Genomic DNA, 21,872 nt, shown 5'->3' with positions numbered 1-21,872 from the left:
AGACCAATCCTAGACCTCAGAGTAGTGAACACTTTCATCAAATCAGACCACTTTCACATGGTCACACTACAAGAAGTATTGCCATTGCTAAAACTACACGACTACATGGCAACTTTAGACCTCAAGGATGCTTATTTCCATATACCAATACACCCATCGCACAGGAAATACCTAAGGTTTGTATTCAAGGGAATACATTACCAATTCAAGGTACTGCCTTTCGGATTAACAACCGCACCAAGAGTCTTTACCAAATGTCTAGCGGTAGTCGCTGCATGTAGGAAGTTGGCTCTGTATGTGCTATTTCAAAGTAAGGAATAGCATGCACAGAGTCCAAGGGTTCCCCTTAGAGGTAAAATAGTGGTAAAATAGATAATACTAATGCTCTATTTTGTGGTAGTGTGGTCGAGCAGTAGGCTTATCCAAGGAGTAGTGTTAAGCATTTGTTGTACATACACATAGACAATAAATGAGGTACACACACTCAGAGACAAATCCAGCCAATAGGTTTTGTATAGAAAAATGTATTTTCTTAGTTTATTTTAAGAACCACAGGTTCAAATTTAACATGTAATATCTTGTTTGAAAGGTATTGCAGGTAAGTACATTAGGAACTTTGAATCATTTCAATTGCATGTATACTTTTCAAGTTATTCACAAATAGCTATTTTAAAAGTGGACACTTAGTGCAATTTTCACAGTTCCTGGGGGAGGTAAGTTTTTGTTAGTTTTACCAGGTAAGTAAGACACTTACAGGGTTCAGTTCTTGGTCCAAGGTAGCCCACCGTTGGGGGTTCAGAGCAACCCCAAAGTTACCACACCAGCAGCTCAGGGCCGGTCAGGTGCAGAGTTCAAAGTGGTGCCCAAAACGCATAGGCTTCAATGGAGAGAAGGGGGTGCCCCGGTCCCAGTCTGCCAGCAGGTAAGTACCCGCGTCTTCGGAGGGCAGACCAGGGGGGTTTTGTAGGGCACCGGGGGGGACACAAGCCCACACAGAAATTTCACCCTCAGCGGCGCGGGGGCGGCCGGGTGCAGTGTTAGAACAAGCGTCGGGTTCGCAATGGAAGTCAATGAGAGATCAAGGGATCTCTTCAGCGCTGCAGGCAGGCAAGGGGGGGGCTTCCTCGGGGAAACCTCCACTTGGGCAAGGGAGAGGGACTCCTGGGGGTCACGTCTGCAGTGAAAGTCCGGTCCTTCAGGTCCTGGGGGCTGCGGGTGCAGGGTCTTTTCCAGGCGTCGGGACTTAGGTTTCAGAGAGTCGCGGTCAGGGGAAGCCTCGGGATTCCCTCTGTAGGCGGCGCTGTGGGGGCTCAGGGGGGACAGGTTTTGGTACTCACAGTCGTAGAGTAGTCCGGGGGTCCTCCCTGAGGTGTTGGTTCTCCACCAGCCGAGTCGGGGTCGCCGGGTGCAGTGTTGCAAGTCTCACGCTTCTTGCGGGGAGATTGCAGGGTTCTTTAAAGCTGCTCCTTTGGATAAAGTTGCAGTCTTTTTGGAGCAGGTCCGCTGTCCTCGGGAGTTTCTTGTCGTCGTCGTCGAAGCAGGGCAGTCCTCAGAGGATGCAGAGGTCGCTGGTCCCTTTGGAAGGCGTCGCTGGAGCAGAGTTCTTTGGAAGGCAGGAGACAGGCCGGTGAGTTTCTGGAGCCAAGGCAGTTGTTGTCTTCTGGTATTCCTCTGCAGGGGTTTTCAGCTAGGCAGTCCTTCTTGTTGTTGTTGCAGGAATCTAATTTTCTAGGGTTCAGGGTAGCCCTTAAATACTAAATTTAAGGGCGTGTTTAGGTCTGGGGGGTTAGTAGCCAATGGCTACTAGCCCTGAGGGTGGGTACACCCTCTTTGTGCCTCCTCCCAAGGGGAGGGGGTCACAATCCTAACCCTATTGGGGGAATCCTCCATCTGCAAGATGGAGGATTTCTAAAAGTTAGTCACCTCAGCTCAGGACACCTTAGGGGCTGTCCTGACTGGCCAGTGACTCCTCCTTGTTATTCTCATTATTTTCTCCGGCCTTGCCGCCAAAAGTGGGGGCCGGGGCCGGAGGGGGCGGGCAACTCCACTAGCTGGAGTGTCCTGCGGTGCTGTGACAAAGGGGTGAGCCTTTGAGGCTCACCGCCAGGTGTTACAGCTCCTGCCTGGGGGAGGTGTTAGCATCTCCACCCAGTGCAGGCTTTGTTACTGGCCTCAGAGTGACAAAGGCACTCTCCCCATGGGGCCAGCAACATGTCTCTAGTGTGGCAGGCTGCTGGAACTAGTCAGCCTACACAGATAGTCGGTTAAGTTTCAGGGGGCACCTCTAAGGTGCCCTCTGGGGTGTACTTTGCAATAAAATGTACACTGGCATCAGTGTGCATTTATTGTGCTGAGAAGTTTGATACCAAACTTCCCAGTTTTCAGTGTAGCCATTATGGTGCTGTGGAGTTCGTGTAAAACAGACTCCCAGACCATATACTCTTATGGCTACCCTGCACTTACAATGTCTAAGGTTTTGCTTAGACACTGTAGGGGTACAGTGCTCATGCACTGGTACCCTCACCTATGGTATAGTGCACCCTGCCTTAGGGCTGTAAGGCCTGCTAGAGGGGTGTCTTACCTATACTGCATAGGCAGTGAGAGGCTGGCATGGCACCCTGAGGGGAGTGCCATGTCGACTTACTCGTTTTGTCCTCACTAGCACACACAAGCTGGCAAGCAGTGTGTCTGTGCTGAGTGAGAGGTCTCCAGGGTGGCATAAGACATGCTGCAGCCCTTAGAGACCTTCCTTGGCATCAGGGCCCTTGGTACTAGAAGTACCAGTTACAAGGGACTTATCTGGATGCCAGGGTCTGCCAATTGTGGATACAATGGTACATTTTAGGTGAAAGAACACTGGTGCTGGGGCCTGGTTAGCAGGGTCCCAGCACACTTCTCAGTCAAGTCAGCATCAGTATCAGGCAAAAAGTGGGGGGTAACTGCAACAGGGAGCCATTTCTTTACACTGCACACATAAGAAGGCAGCAAATACATGTCTTCCCATATCTAGACGACTGGCTAATCAAGGCCCATTCGTTAATAGAGTGCTCAAATCACACAAATCATATCATACAAACCCTCTTCAAACTAGGGTTCACCGTCAATTTCACAAAATCCAAAATTCTGCCGCGCAAGGTACAACAATACCTGGGAGCCATAATAGACACATCAACAGGAGTAGCCACTCCAAGTCCACAAAGAATTCAAAATTTCAACACCATCATACAACGCATGTATCCAACACAAAGAATACAAGCAAAGATGATATTACAACTCCTAGGCATGATGTCTTCATGCATAGCCATTGTCCCAAACGCAAGACTGCACATGAGGCCCTTACAACAGTGCCTAGCATCACAGTGGTCTCAAGCACAGGGTCACCTTCTAGATCTGGTGTTAATAGACCGCCAAACTTACCTCTCGCTTCTGTGGTGGAACAACATAAATTTAAACAAAGGGCGGCCTTTCCAAGACCCAGTGCCACAATACGTAATAACAGATGCTTCCATGTCAGGGTGGGGAGCACACCTCGATCAACACAGCATACAAGGACAATGGAACGTTCATCAAACAAAACTGCATATAAATCACCTAGAACTTCTAGCAGTTTTTCAAGCACTAAAAGCTTTCCAACCAATAATAGTTCACAAATACATTCTCGTCAAAACAGACAACATGACAACAATGTATTATCTAAACAAGCAAGGGGGGACGCACTCCACGCAGTTAAGCCTGCTAGCACAAAAGATTTGGCGTTGGGCAATTCACAACCAAATTCGCCTAATAGCACAATTTATACCAGGGATCCAAAATCAACTCGCAGACAATCTCTCTCGAGATCACCAACAGGTCCACGAATGGGAAATTCACCCCCAAATTCTGAACACTTATTTCAAACTCTGGGGAACACCTCAGATAGACTTGTTTGCGACAAAGGAGAACGCAAAATGCCAAAACTTCGCATCCAGATACCCACACAAACAGTCCCAAGGCAATGCCCTATGGATGAACTGGTCAGGGATATTTGCTTACGCTTTTCCTCCTCTCCCTCTCCTTCCTTACCTGGTAAACAAACTCAGTCAAAACAAACTCATATTAATAGCACCAACTTGGGCAAGGCAACCCTGGTACACAACGCTGCTAGACCTATCAGTAGTACCCTGCATCAAATTGCCCAACAGGCCAGATCTGTTGACACAGCACAACCAAAAGATCAGACACCCAGATCCAGCATCGCTGAATCTAGCAATCTGGCTCCTGAAATCCTAGAATTCGGGCACTTACAACTTACCCAAGAATGTATGGAAGTCCTAAAACAAGCCAGAAGGCCATCCACCAGGCACTGCTATGCCAGTAAATGGAAGAGGTTTGTTTGCTACTGCCATATTAATCAAATACAACCATTACACACAACTCCAGAACATGTAGTGGGTTACTTGCTTCACTTACAAAAATCTAACCTGGCTTTCTCTTCCATTAAAATACACCTTGCAGCAATATCTGCATACCTGCAGACTACCTATTCAACTTCCCTATATAAGATACCAGTCATTAAAGCATTCATGGAGGGCCTTAGGAGAATTATACCACCAAGAACACCACCTGTTCCTTCATGGAACCTAAATGTTGTCCTAACTAGACTTATGGGTCCACCTTTTGAACCCATGCACTCCTGCGAAATACAGTTCCTAACCTGGAAGGTGGCATTTCTCATCGCCATTACTTCCCTAAGAAGAGTAAGCGAGATTCAGGCGTTTACAATACAGGAACCTTTTATACAACTACACAAGAATAAGGTCGTCCTAAGGACCAATCCTAAATTTTTGCCAAAGGTTATTTCACCGTTCCATCTAAATCAAACAGTGGAACTTCCAGTGTTCTTTCCACAGCCAGATACCGTAGCTGAAAGGGCACTACATACATTAGATGTTAAAAGAGCATTGATGTATTACATTGACAGAACATAAAACATCAGAAAGACTAAACAACTATTTATTGCATTTCAAAAACCTCATGCAGGAAACCCAATATCAAAACAAGGTATAGCCAGATGGATAGTTAAATGCATCCAAATCTGCTACCTTAAAGCTAAACGACAGCTGCCCATTACACCAAGGGCACACTCAACCAGAAAGAAAGGTGCTACCATGGCCTTTCTAGGAAACATCCCAATGCAAGAAATATGTAAGGCAGCCACATGGTCTACGCCTCACACATTCACCAAGCACTACTGTGTAGACGTGTTATCCGCACAACAAGCCACAGTAGGTCAAGCCGTATTAAGAACATTATTTCAGACTACTTCCACTCCTACAGGCTGATCCACCGCTTTTGGGGAGATAACTGCTTACTAGTCTATGCAAAACATGCTTATCTACAGCGACAGATGCCATCGAACTGAAAATGTCACTTACCCAGTGTACATCTGTTCGTGGCATCAGTCGCAGTAGATTTGCATGTGCCCACCCGCCTCCCCGGGAGCCTGTAGCAGTTTGGAAGTTACCTTCAACTATTTTATATGTATCATCTCAACCTTAAATAGGTGCATACTTAGTCACTCCATTGCATGGGCACTATTACTACAATTCAACTCCTACCTCACCCTCTGCGGGGAAAAACAATCGAAGATGGAGTCGACGCCCATGCGCAATGGAGACAAAAGGAGGAGTCACTCGGTCCCGTGACTCGAAAGACTTCTTCGAAGAAAAACAACTGGTAACACTCCGGCCCAACACCAGATGGCGAGCTATTGCAAAACATGCGAATCTACTGCGACTGATGCCACGAACAGATGTACACTGGGTAGGTGACATTTTAATTCCTTGGCAAGTTGGCAGTTCCTCTTTTGTGAAAGGCCATACAACGATTTGTTCTTTTGAATGGCTGGAGTTTTTTTTAAATGTATTTATTTTTTTATTCTGGCCCTCACCAGGACACTCTGCTTTTGAATATATTAAGACACACTGAGCTAGCGTTGTTGTATTTATTTGGACAGCTGGAGAAGCTCCGCTGCACCAGCACTAAGAAATATTGGACAATGCATTGAAACCTCTAAAACCGTGGTACTCAATGTACGGCCTGTGGGTGGCCCTGCAGACCTTTCCTTGAGGCCCTCAGATTTCCCTCTGGGACTCTGAGAAGCAGAGAAAGATGCTCGAGCTCAGTTATTTAGGTAACTCTGCTAGCCATTTTCATGATTATGGGCTTCTTTTTTCTTTTAAGTTCTCCTTGTTTTATGATTGAGGCTGTCCTGCTCACAGAACAGGCTGAAATGACTCAGTTTAAAGCTCATAATCGGAAAAGGCTTTAGGCTTTGTTTCAACTGCCAGTTCAGCTTGAACTTTAAGCAATGCATCCCAGCTCATAGGTGAAAGCTTAGCTGAGAGTACAGTGGAAGTGCATAAAAAAGATAAGGAAACTGTGATTGTGAGTACAGTATCAGTGAGTGTGGGTAGGGGCAGTTTGTCAGGCAGTTAAAACTAACAAAATATTCTGTATCTATTTTGTTGGTCCTATAACCTACGGGTGACAGAATGTAAAATTAGCAAAAAAAGACTTGAATTCTTGTAAAAGGTGTGTTCCTGATTCCACCCAATCCCCTGCCCCCCCCGCTTCATAATCCCCCCACCCTACTCGGGCTCCTTGGGAATGCTACGGCATTAGTGTGGCCTTCAGGTACATTCTGGCACACAATAAAATGTTTGAGAGTACCCATGCAGTAGGAAGCTGACCTGGTGTGTGGTGGGCACCTGAGGTACTTACACCTTATACCAAGTCCAGGTATCCCCTATTAGTGTAGGCAGTGTCTAGAAGCCAGGCTCTCTAGAGGTAGCTGTGGATGAGCAGCCAAGTCTTATCTAGGAGACATGCAAAGCTCATGCAATACCACTGTAGTCACACAGCACTTGCACACATGAAAGAAAACACTCCGTGTTAAAAAATAAAGGTACACAATACCAAAAAGTACTAGAGACACAGGGAGAGCCCAAACCATATACTAAATAAATGGAATGCAAACACAGGATCCACACCTAGGCAAGTGGAATGTGTAGAGGGAAGCTGGGGGTACTAGAAAACACCAAAGGGAACTACCACAGTGCCCCCTAGCGACCAGGAGAAAAGGAGCAAGTTTTCCCCAAACCACCCAAAAGGAAGGAAAAGAAGAAAATACAACACCCAGACAAGACTGCAAGAAACCAGCTATGGATTACTGGAAGAAGGGGACCAAGTCTGGAAGTCATAGAATAGTCCAGTAGAAGTAGGAGCTTCTACCCACCCAGCTGTGGATGCAGGAGTTGGTCGGTGATGTGAAGAAGGTCAGAACTGCAGCCCTGGAGTCGGTGAAAAGTTCCTGAGGCAAATGTCTCGGTTGGTGGAAAGTGGAGCTGCTGGGGACCAGCAAGGCCCAGGAGGACTCAACCCAGGAGGTGGAGTCAGAGGGGACCCTCAGCGACACAGAGAGCCCACAGAAGCAAAGGAAGCACCCACAGGAGTCTCACAGGACAGAAACACGGGAGTCGCAGAAGAGCCCACGCAGCATGACTGAAGAAGGGTCCCACACTGCAGAAGAACGACCCAGAGGGCTGTGCGTCAAAGGAAGAATTGCTGGGCGATGGAGCTACACGCATCCTGAAGATCCCTAGGAGGAGATGCAAAAAAGCCTTGGCAGCTACAAGAGACGCAGTGGTACTGTCCTGCGTGGGAAGGCAAGTGCTCACCTCCACCAAAATTGGACAGCTGGCAGAGAGGAACAAGAAGACTATTCTAGACCACCACCTGTGATGCAGGATACATGCGGCTCCGGATGAGAGGAGATCCACACAACCAGTTGTCGTTGCAGTAGGTGCCTGGGGATGCAGGGGAGGGACTCCTTCTCCAAAGGAGATTCCCTCTTCCTTCTCGTGCAGACTGAAGACTTGCCGCCCTCAGAGGATACATAGCCGGGGAAATGTTGCAGAAGCTGGAAGGAGCCCTGGAAACTATGTTGCAAGAAGAATCTTCGTGGATGCAGATTGTCAGTTCCTGGAGGGTCAAGCTGGGCTGCCTGGAAAACCCTGTAAGACTGGTGGTAGCAATGCTGGGGGTCCTCTAAGAAGTCCCCAGAGTGCATGGAATGATACTTCAAATAGTATTGGGGTATGATTCCGACATGTTTGATACCAAACATGCCCAGGTTCGGAGTTACCATTATGTAGTTGGACATAGGTAGTGACCTATGTCCAGTACACACCTAAAATGGCGTCTTCGCACCCACAAAGTCCAGGTAAATGGATCTGTAGTTTGTGGGGGTACCTCTGCTCGTGCAGTAGTGCCTTCACACACAGGTACCTGCACCCTGCCCTCTGGGCTGAGAGGGCCTACGGTAGGGGTGACTTATAGTGAACTGTAGTGAAAACAGGTGTCTTCACCAGTTTCACGCAGGCTGCAGTGGCAAGCCTGCAGAACCCTGTGCATGGGCTCCCTGTGGGTGGCAGAATAATTGCTGCAGCTGATGGACATCTCCTGGAACTCCAGTACCTAGGTACCATATACTAGGGACTTACATGGGGGGGACCAGTATGCCAATTGTGGGAAGAAAAAGATACAGTTTTTAGAGGAGAGAGCAAAACTACTGGGGTCCTGGTTAACAGGAACCCAGTAGACTCGGTCAAACATACTGACAACAGGCAGAAATTAGGGTAACCATGCCAAGAAATATGGTACTTTCCTACAGTTTCCCATAGAGGTGATGAGGTTCAGTTGATGAAAAAGGTGGTGCCAACTTTAAATGAAAAGTAATTCTTGAAATAGTAATGTTGTCATTGAGATTGCAGATACTTCACTTTGCAGAGGGTTCAGCCCAATCAGTTGTCTTTCCCAATCCGCCACCAAAGTCAGTAGCAGCAAAGATCTTCATACAGCCAGACATCATCCAGAGAAAGCGTTACCCACATCAGTTCTAGTCGAGAAACGCGCCATCCTATTTGTTTCCTCTCTACACCACTCCAGTGGAAAAGAGTGCTTTGAAGTACTGTTGGTCAATCTATCACCAACATTAAGTGGGTTCTAAACATTCAAACCGATATACAGTTATCTTCACAACACTACCTCCACCGTCAATCCCTCCATAAACTGCACCTAAACTTCAGCTGCATATACTTTAGGAAGATGCCACTTAGTAACAGGAAAAAAACCAATCATTCACTCGTCTCAAAATGTAAAATGTGTATTTCAAGATGTTATGATTTGCAAAAAAGGTCTCAAGAAGTAAGAGATTTTAGATCCCAAATTGATCAAAAAAGAAAGCGTTTGAGTACTGACCCTCCATCATATGTTTCTCCATCTCAAAAGGGGATATTGCAGTGTATCTCTGCCTATTTCCATATTCCCAAGGCAAAGAAACAGTTTCTGCATTTAACAGTGACAGACCTGCAGTATTAATACAAGGTTCTCACCTTTGGTCAGTTCCTAACATTCTCCAAATCACAGTGGCTGCTGCCTTTCTTCACAGATAAGGGCTGTTTGTGTATTCTTGACTTGAGTGTTTAATAAAAGGTAAACCGGCAGAGAAAGCCCCCCAAGATTTCTGAAAGACTTTGTCCCATCTCTATCATCGGGCCTTCACGTCACTTCCCGTAAGTCAACAGCGCCACTGGTTCAAATACTAAACTGTCTAGTGAATCCGTGGTCACGCAGAGAAAATAAGTGTCTACTCGGGAGAGAACAGTGGGGCTTCTTTTTTTTTTTCTTTTTTTTTAGGAGCGCCAGCACAGTCCCTTTTAACTGCTCAACAGAAGTCCTCCCTCTTAATGTCAATTGCTTGTATCTTCGTTTCCCCAAATGCAAAGCTTCATAGGAGACCACTTCAGGAGTGCTTGGTGAGTCAGTAGTCTCAATGCGAAGATACTTGTGAAGAACCTCACCTTTACCGACAAGACAATCTAATCTCTTCCACATTGTTTGTGGGCGATGCAGCCTTAGGAAACAAGTTTCTTTCTGTCAATACCTTCAGTGTCAGTCATTTGTCAATACCGTCAGTCTCCGACATTCCTTAATTGTTTGGGGAGCCCATCTGCAGAATTTAACAGTTCAAATCTTGTGTACTGAAAGGGAAGTCCTATTTCACATCAATGTTCTATTAGTCCATGTTCTGTCTGATCGTTTTTGCCACCTGACAGCAAGATATATGTATGTACACTAGCCCCCTTAATTCTGCACCATGCCCATGTTCGATGCTAGAGTATAATGCGCCATGGCATATTTTTGAACAGTTTTGCAAAGCATCTACATGGTCCTATGTGCACACATTGAATAAACAGTATTTTGTCCATCTGTGTTCTTGCACAGAGGCTTTAGCTGTTAAGGTATTTGCCAAAAGTTGTTGCGGCATGCTGTGCACTCTTGCCATTGTACATTTGGCAAAGACCATTGCTGGTTCATTGCCTTGAGTCTAGATTTCGGTTTCATGTGTTTAGCATACGACTCCAGGTCACATCAGTGAAACCAACAATGCACAAACACATGAGCTCCTACAGTTTGATTGCTTTGAAATAGTTTTTCTGAAGCTCATCATTAACTACATTGAACTTCAACCGGATTCTGCAATCCACATACTTCCAACAGGTAGAAACAGCTTACTGGTGCCAAAGACTTGGAGTTCTCTGATGCGTCTACATACTTTCCTACCAATAAGGAACGGTTGCATAGCTAGTTGCCATCCTAAGCACTATGGAACTATTGAAATGTCATGCTTCACGTGTTCAGTGTAAGAAAATGCCTCTTTTTGTAAAGTCCCCCCAGGATTTTTTTGACTACTGCTGCTGTTTTTTTGACCCTTGAGAGTGCACTGAGACCTGCTAACTAGACCTCTGCGCCCTCACCCCGAAAACGTGGATGTTACATTGGCTAAACCCAATTGGAATAGACTGTCTTATCTGTAAGTCCCTAGTATATATTACCCAGTAAGTTAAAGCCCGGAGAAGGATTTGGCTGTGACTGCAACACTGGACGACTGGTAGGCCAGTTATGACTGAACTTCAGCCATATCAGAAAGGTCCTTGTGGGACATCGAAACCTGTGTCCAGGACCCCCTCATCACCTTTGTGTACTGAGGAGTCCCTGCAGGAAGACCTCTGTTGATATTGTCGTGTCCATAGCTCTTCAAGCATCCTGTATCGTCCGCATAAGGACCACTTAAATAGGAATCAATTAAATGAGGATAAAATAACTAGAAATGCTGGAACACTGCTTCTTCTGAGGAAGTTAATGTTTGAGGGTCGTACTGGTCCCCCATCTGGCTCCCTGCCCGAGTTGGTCACCCAAGTAACTCAGACCACATTACAACTTGTCCAACTTTATACTCAAAACATTTAGAAGTTTCTAATTTGTTGAATTTGTCAGTGCTTATTCGCGGTTGAGTCAAATTCTGTGGTTTACTATATCTTGTAAATTCTGTATCTTCGGAACCCTCTGGTGGATCTTTTTCTTTGTGGTGTGTAGAACACTGTGTGCAAACGGTATAGGCACCGGGAACTAAAGGCAACAAAATGACTTATTTGCTAAAGTTGCGCACTGCAGCTTGGTACATTACTTTTGACCTGAGAATCCGTTCAGGCTGAATGTAATGAGTTGTTTGATACCTTGGATGACTCACTTTGGTTGCACTGTTCCAGAGTTAGCACAGCTGAGGGTATCAGTGTGTAACTTTGCATTGTCCAGTTGGGTGACCAAGCTTTTCCACGATAAAGACAACTGTTTCGTGTTTTTACTATTAGAACATGTAAAATTACATGTTCTGCCTGTTGGATATGTTGCACCCAGCCCTAGGACTTGATAGACCTGCGTAGTGGTAACTTAAACAAATACCAGGGGAAGTCTACCTTTTTCATTTCTTTAAATGGCAAAGTCGGGCCAGCAGCTAAACCTGCCCTTTCAGTATACAAATGGCGCACTGGGTGTCTTGTCTTACTCATGTGTCACCCAGGGTGGCACCACCAGTGCTGCAATCCCTGGGGAGAAACCTCTAACATGCTCTAGGTACCCTGGGTACCATTTTCTAGGGACCTACAGGTAAGTTAGCTGGTCAGCTGGGTGAAAGCCCATTCAACATATCAGTTTTAAGGGTAAGTGCACAGGCACGGAGGTCTGATTAGAAGGCCTCAGTTCATTTTGAGTCGACAAGCACAAGTCTAAACTTGCAGGCGACCATACAAAAAGGGGTATATCCTAACATCCAACATGTCATTTAGCCACGCGCTAGCCACTGGTTATGGAGGATACTGCTTTGCAGTCTATGCAGAGCACGTTTATTTACAACGCATGCTACAAACAGAAATGTTACTTACCCTGTCAGCATATGTTTGTAATGTGTAGTGGTGTAGGTTCCTGTGCGCCCACCCTCTTACCCAGACATATGTGGCTCAGATTACAGATAGATTTTTCCTCAAATCACTATATTCATTTCGTTCTGTACACATGTGCATCATTTACTGTTTCAATCCTATCTCGATACTACTCTCACCCGCTGTGTAAAAATCAGTCTAACTTGGACTCGATGCCCATAAGCGTTGCAGCCAAAAGGAGTCACTAGAGTTTGTGACTCGAAAGACTTCTTTGAAGAAAAACACCTTGCAAATGTCCAGCTCAGCACCAAGTTGCAGGGGAGTATGCAGAGCATGTGAATCTACAGCACTGCATGTTTCGAACAGATACATACCTACACTGTAAGTAACATTTCATTTTCAGATGTTCTGCCTTGGTGTTTTTGGAAGTTCTAGGCATGTACAGGGAGTGCAGAATTATTAGGCAAGTTGTATTTTTGAGGATTAATTTTATTATTGAACAACAACCATGTTCTCAATGAACCCAAAAAACTAATTAATATCAAAGCTGAATATTTTTGGAAGTAGTTTTTAGTTTGTTTTTAGTTTTAGCTATGTTAGGGGGATATCTGTGTGTGCAGGTGACTATTACTGTGCATAATTATTAGGCAACTTAACAAAAAACAAATATATACCCATTTCAATTATTTATTATTACCAGTGAAACCAATATAACATCTCAACATTCACAAATATACATGTCTGACATTCAAAAACAAAACAAAAACAAATCCGTGACCAATATAGCCACCTTTCTTTGCAAGGACACTCAAAAGCCTGCCATCCATGGATTCTGTCAGTGTTTTGATCTGTTCACCATCAACATTGCGTGCAGCAGCAACCACAGCCTCCCAGACACTGTTCAGAGAGGTGTACTGTTTTCCCTCCTTGTAAATCTCACATTTGATGATGGACCACAGGTTCTCAATGGGGTTCAGATCAGGTGAACAAGGAGGCCATGTCATTAGATTTCCTTCTTTTATACCCTTTCTTGCCAGCCACGCTGTGGAGTACTTGGACGCGTGTGATGGAGCATTGTCCTGCATGAAAATCATGTTTTTCTTGAAGGATGCAGACTTCTTCCTGTACCACTGCTTGAAGAAGGTGTCTTCCAGGAACTGGCAGTAGGACTGGGAGTTGAGCTTGACTCCATCCTCAACCCGAAAAGGCCCCACAAGCTCATCTTTGATGATACCAGCCCAAACCAGTACTCCACTTCCACCTTGCTGGCGTCTGAGTCGGACTGGAGCTCTCTGCCCTTTACCAATCCAGCCACGGGCCCATCCATCTGGCCCATCAAGACTCACTCTCATTTCATCAGTCCATAAAACCTTAGAAAATCAGTCTTGAGATATTTCTTGGCCCAGTCTTGACGTTTCAGCTTGTGTGTCTTGTTCAGTGGTGGTCGTCTTTCAGCCTTTCTTACCTTGGCCATGTCTCTGAGTATTGCACACCTTGTGCTTTTGGGCACTCCAGTGATGTTGCAGCTCTGAAATATGGCCAAACTGGTGGCAAGTGGCATCGTGGCAGCTGCACGCTTGACTTTTCTCAGTTCATGGGCAGTTATTTTGCGCCTTGGTTTTTCCACACGCTTCTTGCGACCCTGTTGACTATTTTGAATGAAACGCTTGATTGTTCGATGATCACGCTTCAGAAGCTTTGCAATTTTAAGAGTGCTCCATCCCTCTGCAAGATATCTCACTATTTTTGACTTTTCTGAGCCTGTCAAGTCCTTCTTTTGACCCATTTTGCCAAAGGAAAGGAAGTTGCCTAATAATTATGCACACCTGATATAGGGTGGTGATGTCATTAGACCACACCCCTTCTCATTACAGAGATGCACATCACCTAATATGCTTAATTGGTAGTAGGCTTTCGAGCCTATACAGCTTGGAGTAAGACAACATGCATAAAGAGGATGATGTGGTCAAAATACTCATTTGCCTAATAATTCTGCACTCCCTGTAGTTTAAAAGTTCAATTGGTTATCTAATAATAGTGTGCAAGTGACTGCTTCTAGCAATGGCTTTCAGTTGCCACTAACTTGTTTTTTCTCAACAGATATCGTAGGGTATTTAATCTAACATACTTCAGAGAGTATTTATGGAAAATTTCAAATAAGACCAACAATTATATTATTTCAGTGTGTTGTATCTTTGTTCTCTTTTGTTTTCTGATGAATTACAGCAAATAAGTCAACACCAGGAGCAGTTCATTCAGATGTTAAATGAGCCAGTTCAGGAGTCTGGTGGCCAGATTGGTGGCGGTGGAGGTGGTACTGGTGGCAGTAGTGGCACTGGTGGCAGCAGTGGTGTTGGAATGGCAGGTGACTCGGGAAGCGGTCACATGAACTACATTCAAGTAACACCTCAAGAAAAAGAAGCTATAGAGAGGGTGAGTCAATGAATATGCATGTAGAAGTACTTTTAATATTATTGTAAAGAAAAAGTATGTGTTGCCTGGTCTAGTTTTCTGCATTCTTGGTTACAACTATCCAGTTTAGGGATTCTTTGCTCCCTTTTGGTATCCTTTCCACCCCCCAGTCCTTCAAGTGTAGGCCCTCCCTGGACATATTTAGAAGCTGGTGCTGTGCATTCGCACCAAAGCATGAATGTCTCCCAAACGTTGCATGTTACTATGGCCAAATCTCCCCACCTTTCTTTGAAGCCTAAATGTCACGACATGGAAAAAAAACGCCTAATACTGTTAACACGATTACCCAGATTTGCTAAACCTATCATGATGACTTTGAAAATTCACTACTCCTGTGAGAACCGCTCGAGAGGGAACATATTAATCTCCTGCCACTATTGCTCAGTCAGGAATTTTCTACCAGGCAGCCAACACAAACAATATATATTTGAATGCACTTATTTTCAGCGTCCGCTCTGCAACCAAATATCGTCACAAAATAGCCAAACCCTGTGAAAAGGTAGACTTGAACACTTGTTATATATCTGAACCTTTCTGAGTCTTTGAGCACAGCCAGGGTTAATGATTGCATACCAGATAAGATGCTGTTGTGCAAATAAGTTCTTGAGATGAGAGCATCAGCTGTGGTTCTTAGTTGGATGGACAAGTGTAGGGATTTTACTTTCTTAAGTGGATGTAGGTGGTGGTTGTCAGATTGTGCCATTTTGTTCACTTGTGATTCAAGAGAGAAGTCCAGTGTGAAACTAAAGGATTTGGCTGAGTTACTGTGTAATGGATTAAGACCCACCAAGGTTAATTCTATGTTCAGAATATTTAAGGTAGTGTTTTCTGTGCCAAAACATTTGAATTCTGTTGGGGTATTGGCAAGAAGGTCATTGTTTTTGATGTGACTGTTGGTGTGTGACCACACTTTTTAAATTACTTTTCCAAGCCAGAGAATAGGCGAGATTTTGAACAGGCCCTGTGTTGGAGAACTGTTGATTATTTTAAGTCAAATTGGAGCAAATAAATTGAAAGTTTTTTCTTGATTGTCTTTGCTGGGATTGGTCTTTGAATTATGGGATGTTTGCATTTGATGTACTCTTTTGGATAGGTCTTCGGAGTTGAGTTTCCTAGATAGCTTCATCAGTTGGGTGTTTTACGGGTTAAAGATTGGCAGATGCGAGGATTTCACAGAGACCATTGCTTTGTTTTGCAATTGTGTTGGGGAAAAAGTTAGTAAAATTGCCCTGCAAGATAAACAGATATTCATCCCTCACAACACCTTTGCGATGATATTTTCAACTTACTAACAGAAGAGCAACAATGAAGACTGAAATGACTGCTTTCTTCACAGCTTCTGTTGGAATCCTCTTTCACATTCAGAACCACCCCAATCCGGGATCTAGCAACCATTTCTAATTTAAGAAAGTTTCTACTGAAAACTAAAATCAAAATTGTGGGGGTGGGGATAACCTTTTATAAATAAAGCGCCTGAGAGACCCACAGCAGAAGAAATGAAGCACCCATCTGAGCTGAAGGAGGTATCCACTGTAAACAGATTCGTGCACTGAAAGTAATAGTTGGTTTCTTCAATGAGTCATCTAGAATTACTCAAAGGTCTGAAATAACGTGCTACGCAGCTGGTGCCAGTGATGTTTTCTGGGTCACAGTTAGCAGAAGAGGCCTTTCTAATGTCTCACATTCTGTGAAACTGTGCTAATTGATTTATAGTAATAAATAAGAAGTGAAATAATTGCCTTCTGTGAAACCTTATCCATAATTTGAAAACCATTTTTGGAACTGGGATATAATAACTTGAATATATTCAAGCAGACTTGATTATCAAGTTGCAATGAATAGTGACATAAATGTACATTTCACATACATCAATAATTCATATTGAAACAACCAACGTATGTAATAAACGGGGATACCTATGAGGAAAAATATAATTGATTCAGCACTTAGGCTGTGGAAAGGTTCTGGGATGAACCGGATGCTTTGGTGTTGGTCAAGGTATCTAACATGTATTTAAAAATTATCTAATCCCACACAGGGTTTCAGTTGGTCTCTCATGCAGCATTAAATAGCACTAAGGAAAGATGCATTGAATACAATTTAACACAAGATATTTTCAGGCCAGCTGATACGAAACGAAGCAGCACAGTGAGTGCATACATTGCTTTAGAAATGGCAAGCAAAGTTTTGGTGACACATAGGTTTCGGAATGAAATTGGAATGTGTTGTTGGCTGTAGGGAAATGCCTCCCTTGGCATGGTTACCCCCTAACGTTTTGCCTTTTGTTGATGCTAGTTTTAATTGAAAGTGTGCTGGGATCCTGCTAACCAGGCCCCAGCACCAGTGTTCTTTCCCTTAACTGTACTTTTGTTCCCACAATTGGCACAGCCCTGGCACACAGATAAGTCCCTTGTAACTGGTACCCCTGGCACCAAGGGCCCTGTGGCCAGGGAAGGTCTCTAAGGGCTGCAGCATGTATTATGCCACCCTGGGGACCCCTCACCCAGCACGTGCACACTGCCTCACAGCTTGTGTGTGCTGGTGGGGAGAAAATGACGAAGTCGACATGGCACTACCCTCAGTGCTATGCCCTCAACCCACTGCCTGTGGCATATGTAAGTCACCCTTCTAGCAGGCATTACAGCCCTAAGGCAGGGTGCACTATACCACAGGTGAGGGCATAGTTGCAAGAGCGCTACCCCCCCTACAGCGTCTTATCCAAACCTTAGACATTGTAAGTGCAGGGTAGCCATAAAGAGTATATGGTCTGTGTCAATTACAAACTCCACAGTTTCGTAATGGCTACACTGAAATCTGGGAAGTTTGGTATCAAACTTCTCAGCACAATAAATGCACACTGATTCCAATGTGGGATTTATTGTAAAAGACACCCAGAGGGCATCTTAGGGATGCCCCCTGAATACCAGTCCGACTCCTAGTGTTAGGCTGACCTGTTTCTGCCAGCCTGCCACAACCAGACGAGTTTGTGGCTAATTGGGGTGAGTGCTTTTGTCACTCGTTGGCCAGGAACAAACTCTGTACTGGGTGGAGGTGCTACTCACCTCCCCCTGCAGGAACTGTAACACCTGGTGGTGAGCCTCAAAGGCTCATGCCTTCTGTTACAGTGCCCCAGGGCATCCCAGCTAGTAGAGATGCCCGCTCCTCCGGCCACTGCCCTCACTTTTGGCGGCAGGGCAGGAGGAGATGAGAAAAACAAGGCTGAGTCGCCTACCAGTCAGGACAGCCCCTAAGGTGCCTTGACCTGCGGTGACCCCAGCCTTTAGAAATCTTCCATCTTGAGTTTTGAGGATTCCCCCAATAGGAATAGGGATGTGCCCCCTCCCCTCAGGGAGGAGGCACAAAGAGGGTGTAGCCACCCTCAAGGACAGTATCCATTGGCTACTACCCCCCAGACCTAAACACACCCCAAAATTTTGTATTTAGGGGCCACCCTGAACCCACAAAATCAGATTCCTGCAACCTGAAGAAAGGACTGCTGACCTGAAAGCCCTGCAGAGACGACGGAGACACCAACTGAGTTGGCCCCAGCCTAAAAAAAAACCTGCACAGCGACGCATCCGTCGGAACCAGCGACCTCCGAGGACTCAGAGGACTGCCCTGCACCTAAAGGACCAAGAAACTCCTGAGAACAGCGGCACTGTTCAGAAACTGCAGCAACTTTGAAACAACTTTTAAAGAACTCTCACTTCCTGCCGGAAGCGTGAGACTTCACACTCTGCACCCGACACCCCCTGCTCTAGTTCAGGAGAACCAACACTGCAGAGAGGACCCCCAGGTGACACCAACGACGTGGACACCCTGAGTCGACCTCCTGCACCCCACAGCGACACCTGCAGAGAGGATCCAAAGGCTCCCAGTGACCGCAACTGCCTGGTAACAAAGGAGCCAACTCCTGGATCAAGCACTGCACCATTAGCCCCCAGGACTGACAGGAACCACCCACCAGTGCAGGAGTGACCAGCAGGCGGCCCTCATCCTAGCCCAGTTAATGGCTGGCCAGAGAAGCCAGCCTGTGCCCTGCCTGCATCGTCAGTGACCCCGGGTCCCTCCATTGCTTTCCATGGCAAACCTGACAGCTACTTTGCCTACTGCACCTGCTGCTGAGCGTGTGTTTTGTAGGCTTGCCTGCCCTGTGGCACCCCTGCCACCCCCACCCCCAGCTCTACGAAACCCCCCTGGTCTGCTCCCCGAGGACGCAGGTACTTATCTGTAAGCAGACTAGGACCGGAGCACCCCTGTTCTCCATAAGCGCCTATGTGGTTCGGGCCCTACTTTGATCTCTACACCTGACTGGCCCTGTGTTGCTGGTGCAATGACTTTAGGGTTGCCTTGAACCCCCAACGGTGGGCTGCCTATGCCCAGGAGAATGACTGTGTAAGTGCTTTACTTACCTGAGAAACCTTACCAAACTCACCTCCCCCAGGAACTGTTGATTTTTGCAGTGTCCACTTTTAAAATTGCTTATTGCCATTTCAACCAAAACTGTGTGTACTACTGTTTTAAAACAAAAGTTCTATACCCAACTGTGTGAAGTACCTTGCATTTTATGTACTTACCTCAGATCTTGAATCTTGTGGTTTTAAAATGAAATAAGATATTTTTCTATATAAAAACTATTGGCCTGGAATTGTCTTTGAGTGTGTGTTCCTCATTTATTGCCTGTGTGTACAACAAATGCTTAACACTACCCTATGATAAGCCTACTGCTCGACCACACTACCACAAACTAGAGCGTTAGTATTCTCTAATTATGCACTGTCAACCTCTAAGGGGAACCTTTGGACTCTGTGCACACTATCTCTCCCTTTGAGATGGTCTGTAGGAAGTTGGCTCTCTATATACGAAGTGTGCTATGTGAACTTAGGTGTAGTGTTATCAAAATAACCATGTTACTTTAAAGGCATCCTCCCTAACTGCCCCCATAAACGTTTACAGTGTTACTTTTTATTTGGTTTATGTAAATGAGTTATGCTAGAAATTCTCATTTTCCTTTGAAAGCAGTAGCATTTCTTAAAGATACTCAACAGGCAAATTGTGGCATTCTTTAGAATTACTTTGTATTCCTGCACAGAATTTGAAAATCTCTCCTTGAATAAGTATATCTTTTTGGAAAGCTGGTTAGTAATACTCAGCAATTCAGATTGCAGTATTGTACAGTCAATTTTGATCATTTTATTTCTAATAAATGAACTTTTGTGGCACATATACATCCAGTGACTAACTACCTGTGCTTTTCCTTTTTTTTTTTTTTTTTTTGTTTTTCGCAGTTAAAGGCTTTAGGTTTCCCAGAAGGACTTGTGATACAGGCATATTTTGCTTGCGAGAAGAATGAAAATTTGGCTGCCAACTTCCTTCTACAACAGAATTTTGATGATGACTGAGCGCAAGAGACTTGTACCTTTTATCTCACACTTCACACCAGTGCATTACTCTAACTCTGGTCACTGAATTCCAGGATAATTTTGGAAGGCAGGGGGGGAGGGTGCAGGTCATATCCACAAATATTGGTGTGGGGCGGGGAAAAATTGTATGGAAGATAAAAGGAAACTGGGCAGTGAGAAGTACAGCACAGGTCTGCTTGAAAGAGATGGGGCAGCAGTCCATATGTAACATAATATACAACCAAAAAATTCGCTTTTACAGGCATTTAGTTCCTTCTATAACTGTTGGGCTGTTTTGTTCTAGGTTTTCACAATTTACTTTGAGCGCATTAGATCCAGGAATTTAGTTTATTGCCCTGCTTTCAGATTCTTCTTACATTGCATTGGTATTTTGAAAATAGCCTTTAAGCTACCTAGAATATTCCATCAGTATCTCATATTAACACTGGATGATGGCTTTGCAAAATCTATGAAGGGATAGGCACGACTAGAAAGCAGAAACGCCAAAATTTAAGTTGATTGTTTTGCTGCTTTGAAAGGACCGCTATCAAATTTTCTGCAGAAGTAACACATTACTCTTTAACTGATATTAAGGATAATTGAGAATAGTTTTTTTTTGCTATTTTACGAAGTTAAAGGAAATTCCTAATCAGTGAATGTGAGATGCCCGTTTTCTTGATACGATTTGAGAAGCTGTACACTTACAGGCAACTTATTTTCCTGTTTACATTTTTTTCTTTTTGAAAAATTGGTAGCTATCTAATTACTGTTTACTTCAATGTCATATTGCAGTAAAAGTTTTAAAACAACTGTTGCACGTTTGGTTATGAAGAACTTCTTTACTGGCATGAACTATTTGCCTATTTCTTTCATGTTACAAAATATAACATGTTACTTGCCATTGAATTTTTAGTTTTAGACACATTGAATAACATCTTAAAACCTCTTAGCTTTAATTTATAATGGTCTTACCTTCAACAAACAGCATGAATCTGGGTAAATCTTTGCAAAGGGAACAAAATACTAATTGATGTAATTTCCTTCCTTATTGTGAATACAATGTCCTTTTGGTAGAGCTGTAAAACACATGAATAAATATATATTTTACTACAGCTGACAGCTGTAAAATTAAATGCCTCTTAACACGTATGCAAGAAAGTACAATCCTATACTTACAGAACAATTTCAAATATTTTTCTTTTAGAAGTAATACATTTGGCTAAATTGAACCACAGTTCATGTTAGGCACCCCCTTCTTAACTTTCTGAAAGCAAATACATGTGATTTTAGTGGGTGGTAAATAAAAGGACATTCTGGTGAATCTTCCTGGGGCGAGGGATACAGTTGTGGAGGTTTGGTTATTTCTTCCTGCACTGTCACCTTTAAAGAGCATTCTGGATCTCAGCTCCTCTCCATAAGGATTGCCTTGTGTTAGACATGAGCAGGGTCAAAACTATCATTAATGCCGCCCTCTGTGAAGGCTGTTCTCCCAAGTATTTTAAAAATTGCATAGGTAACTCACTTATTCAAGATACCTACTTTAAGCCCAGAGGGATGGTCTAACTATAGACCCATTTCTCAACTTCTCTTCCCCAGTAAACTACTCGGTGAAACTGTTTACGAACAACTTTCAAGGTTTCTGACCATTATTGGACTTCTACAGTCTTTCCGGGTAGGA

At 44.5% G+C, this 21,872-nt stretch overlaps 1 protein-coding gene across 1 annotated transcript in view; it reads left to right on the top strand.

Moving 5' to 3' along the window:
* The window catches only part of RAD23B (RAD23 homolog B, nucleotide excision repair protein), a 247,329-nt gene extending 226,321 nt beyond the window's left edge, over nt 1–21,008 (top strand). The window contains exons 9-10 of the mRNA XM_069239926.1: nt 14,547–14,753; nt 20,081–21,008. Coding sequence (XP_069096027.1) covers nt 14,547–14,753; nt 20,081–20,194 — 321 coding nt within the window. The 3' untranslated portion in view covers nt 20,195–21,008. The remainder of the gene's footprint in view (nt 1–14,546; nt 14,754–20,080) is intronic.
* The last annotated feature ends 864 nt before the right edge of the window (nt 21,009–21,872 follow it).

Source organism: Pleurodeles waltl, chromosome 1_2 (genome assembly GCF_031143425.1).
Source record: "Pleurodeles waltl isolate 20211129_DDA chromosome 1_2, aPleWal1.hap1.20221129, whole genome shotgun sequence".
Taxonomy (NCBI): Eukaryota; Metazoa; Chordata; class Amphibia; order Caudata; family Salamandridae; genus Pleurodeles; species Pleurodeles waltl.
The sequence above is the reverse complement of the archived record's forward strand: the minus strand, read 5'-3'. Positions and strand labels throughout refer to the sequence as shown.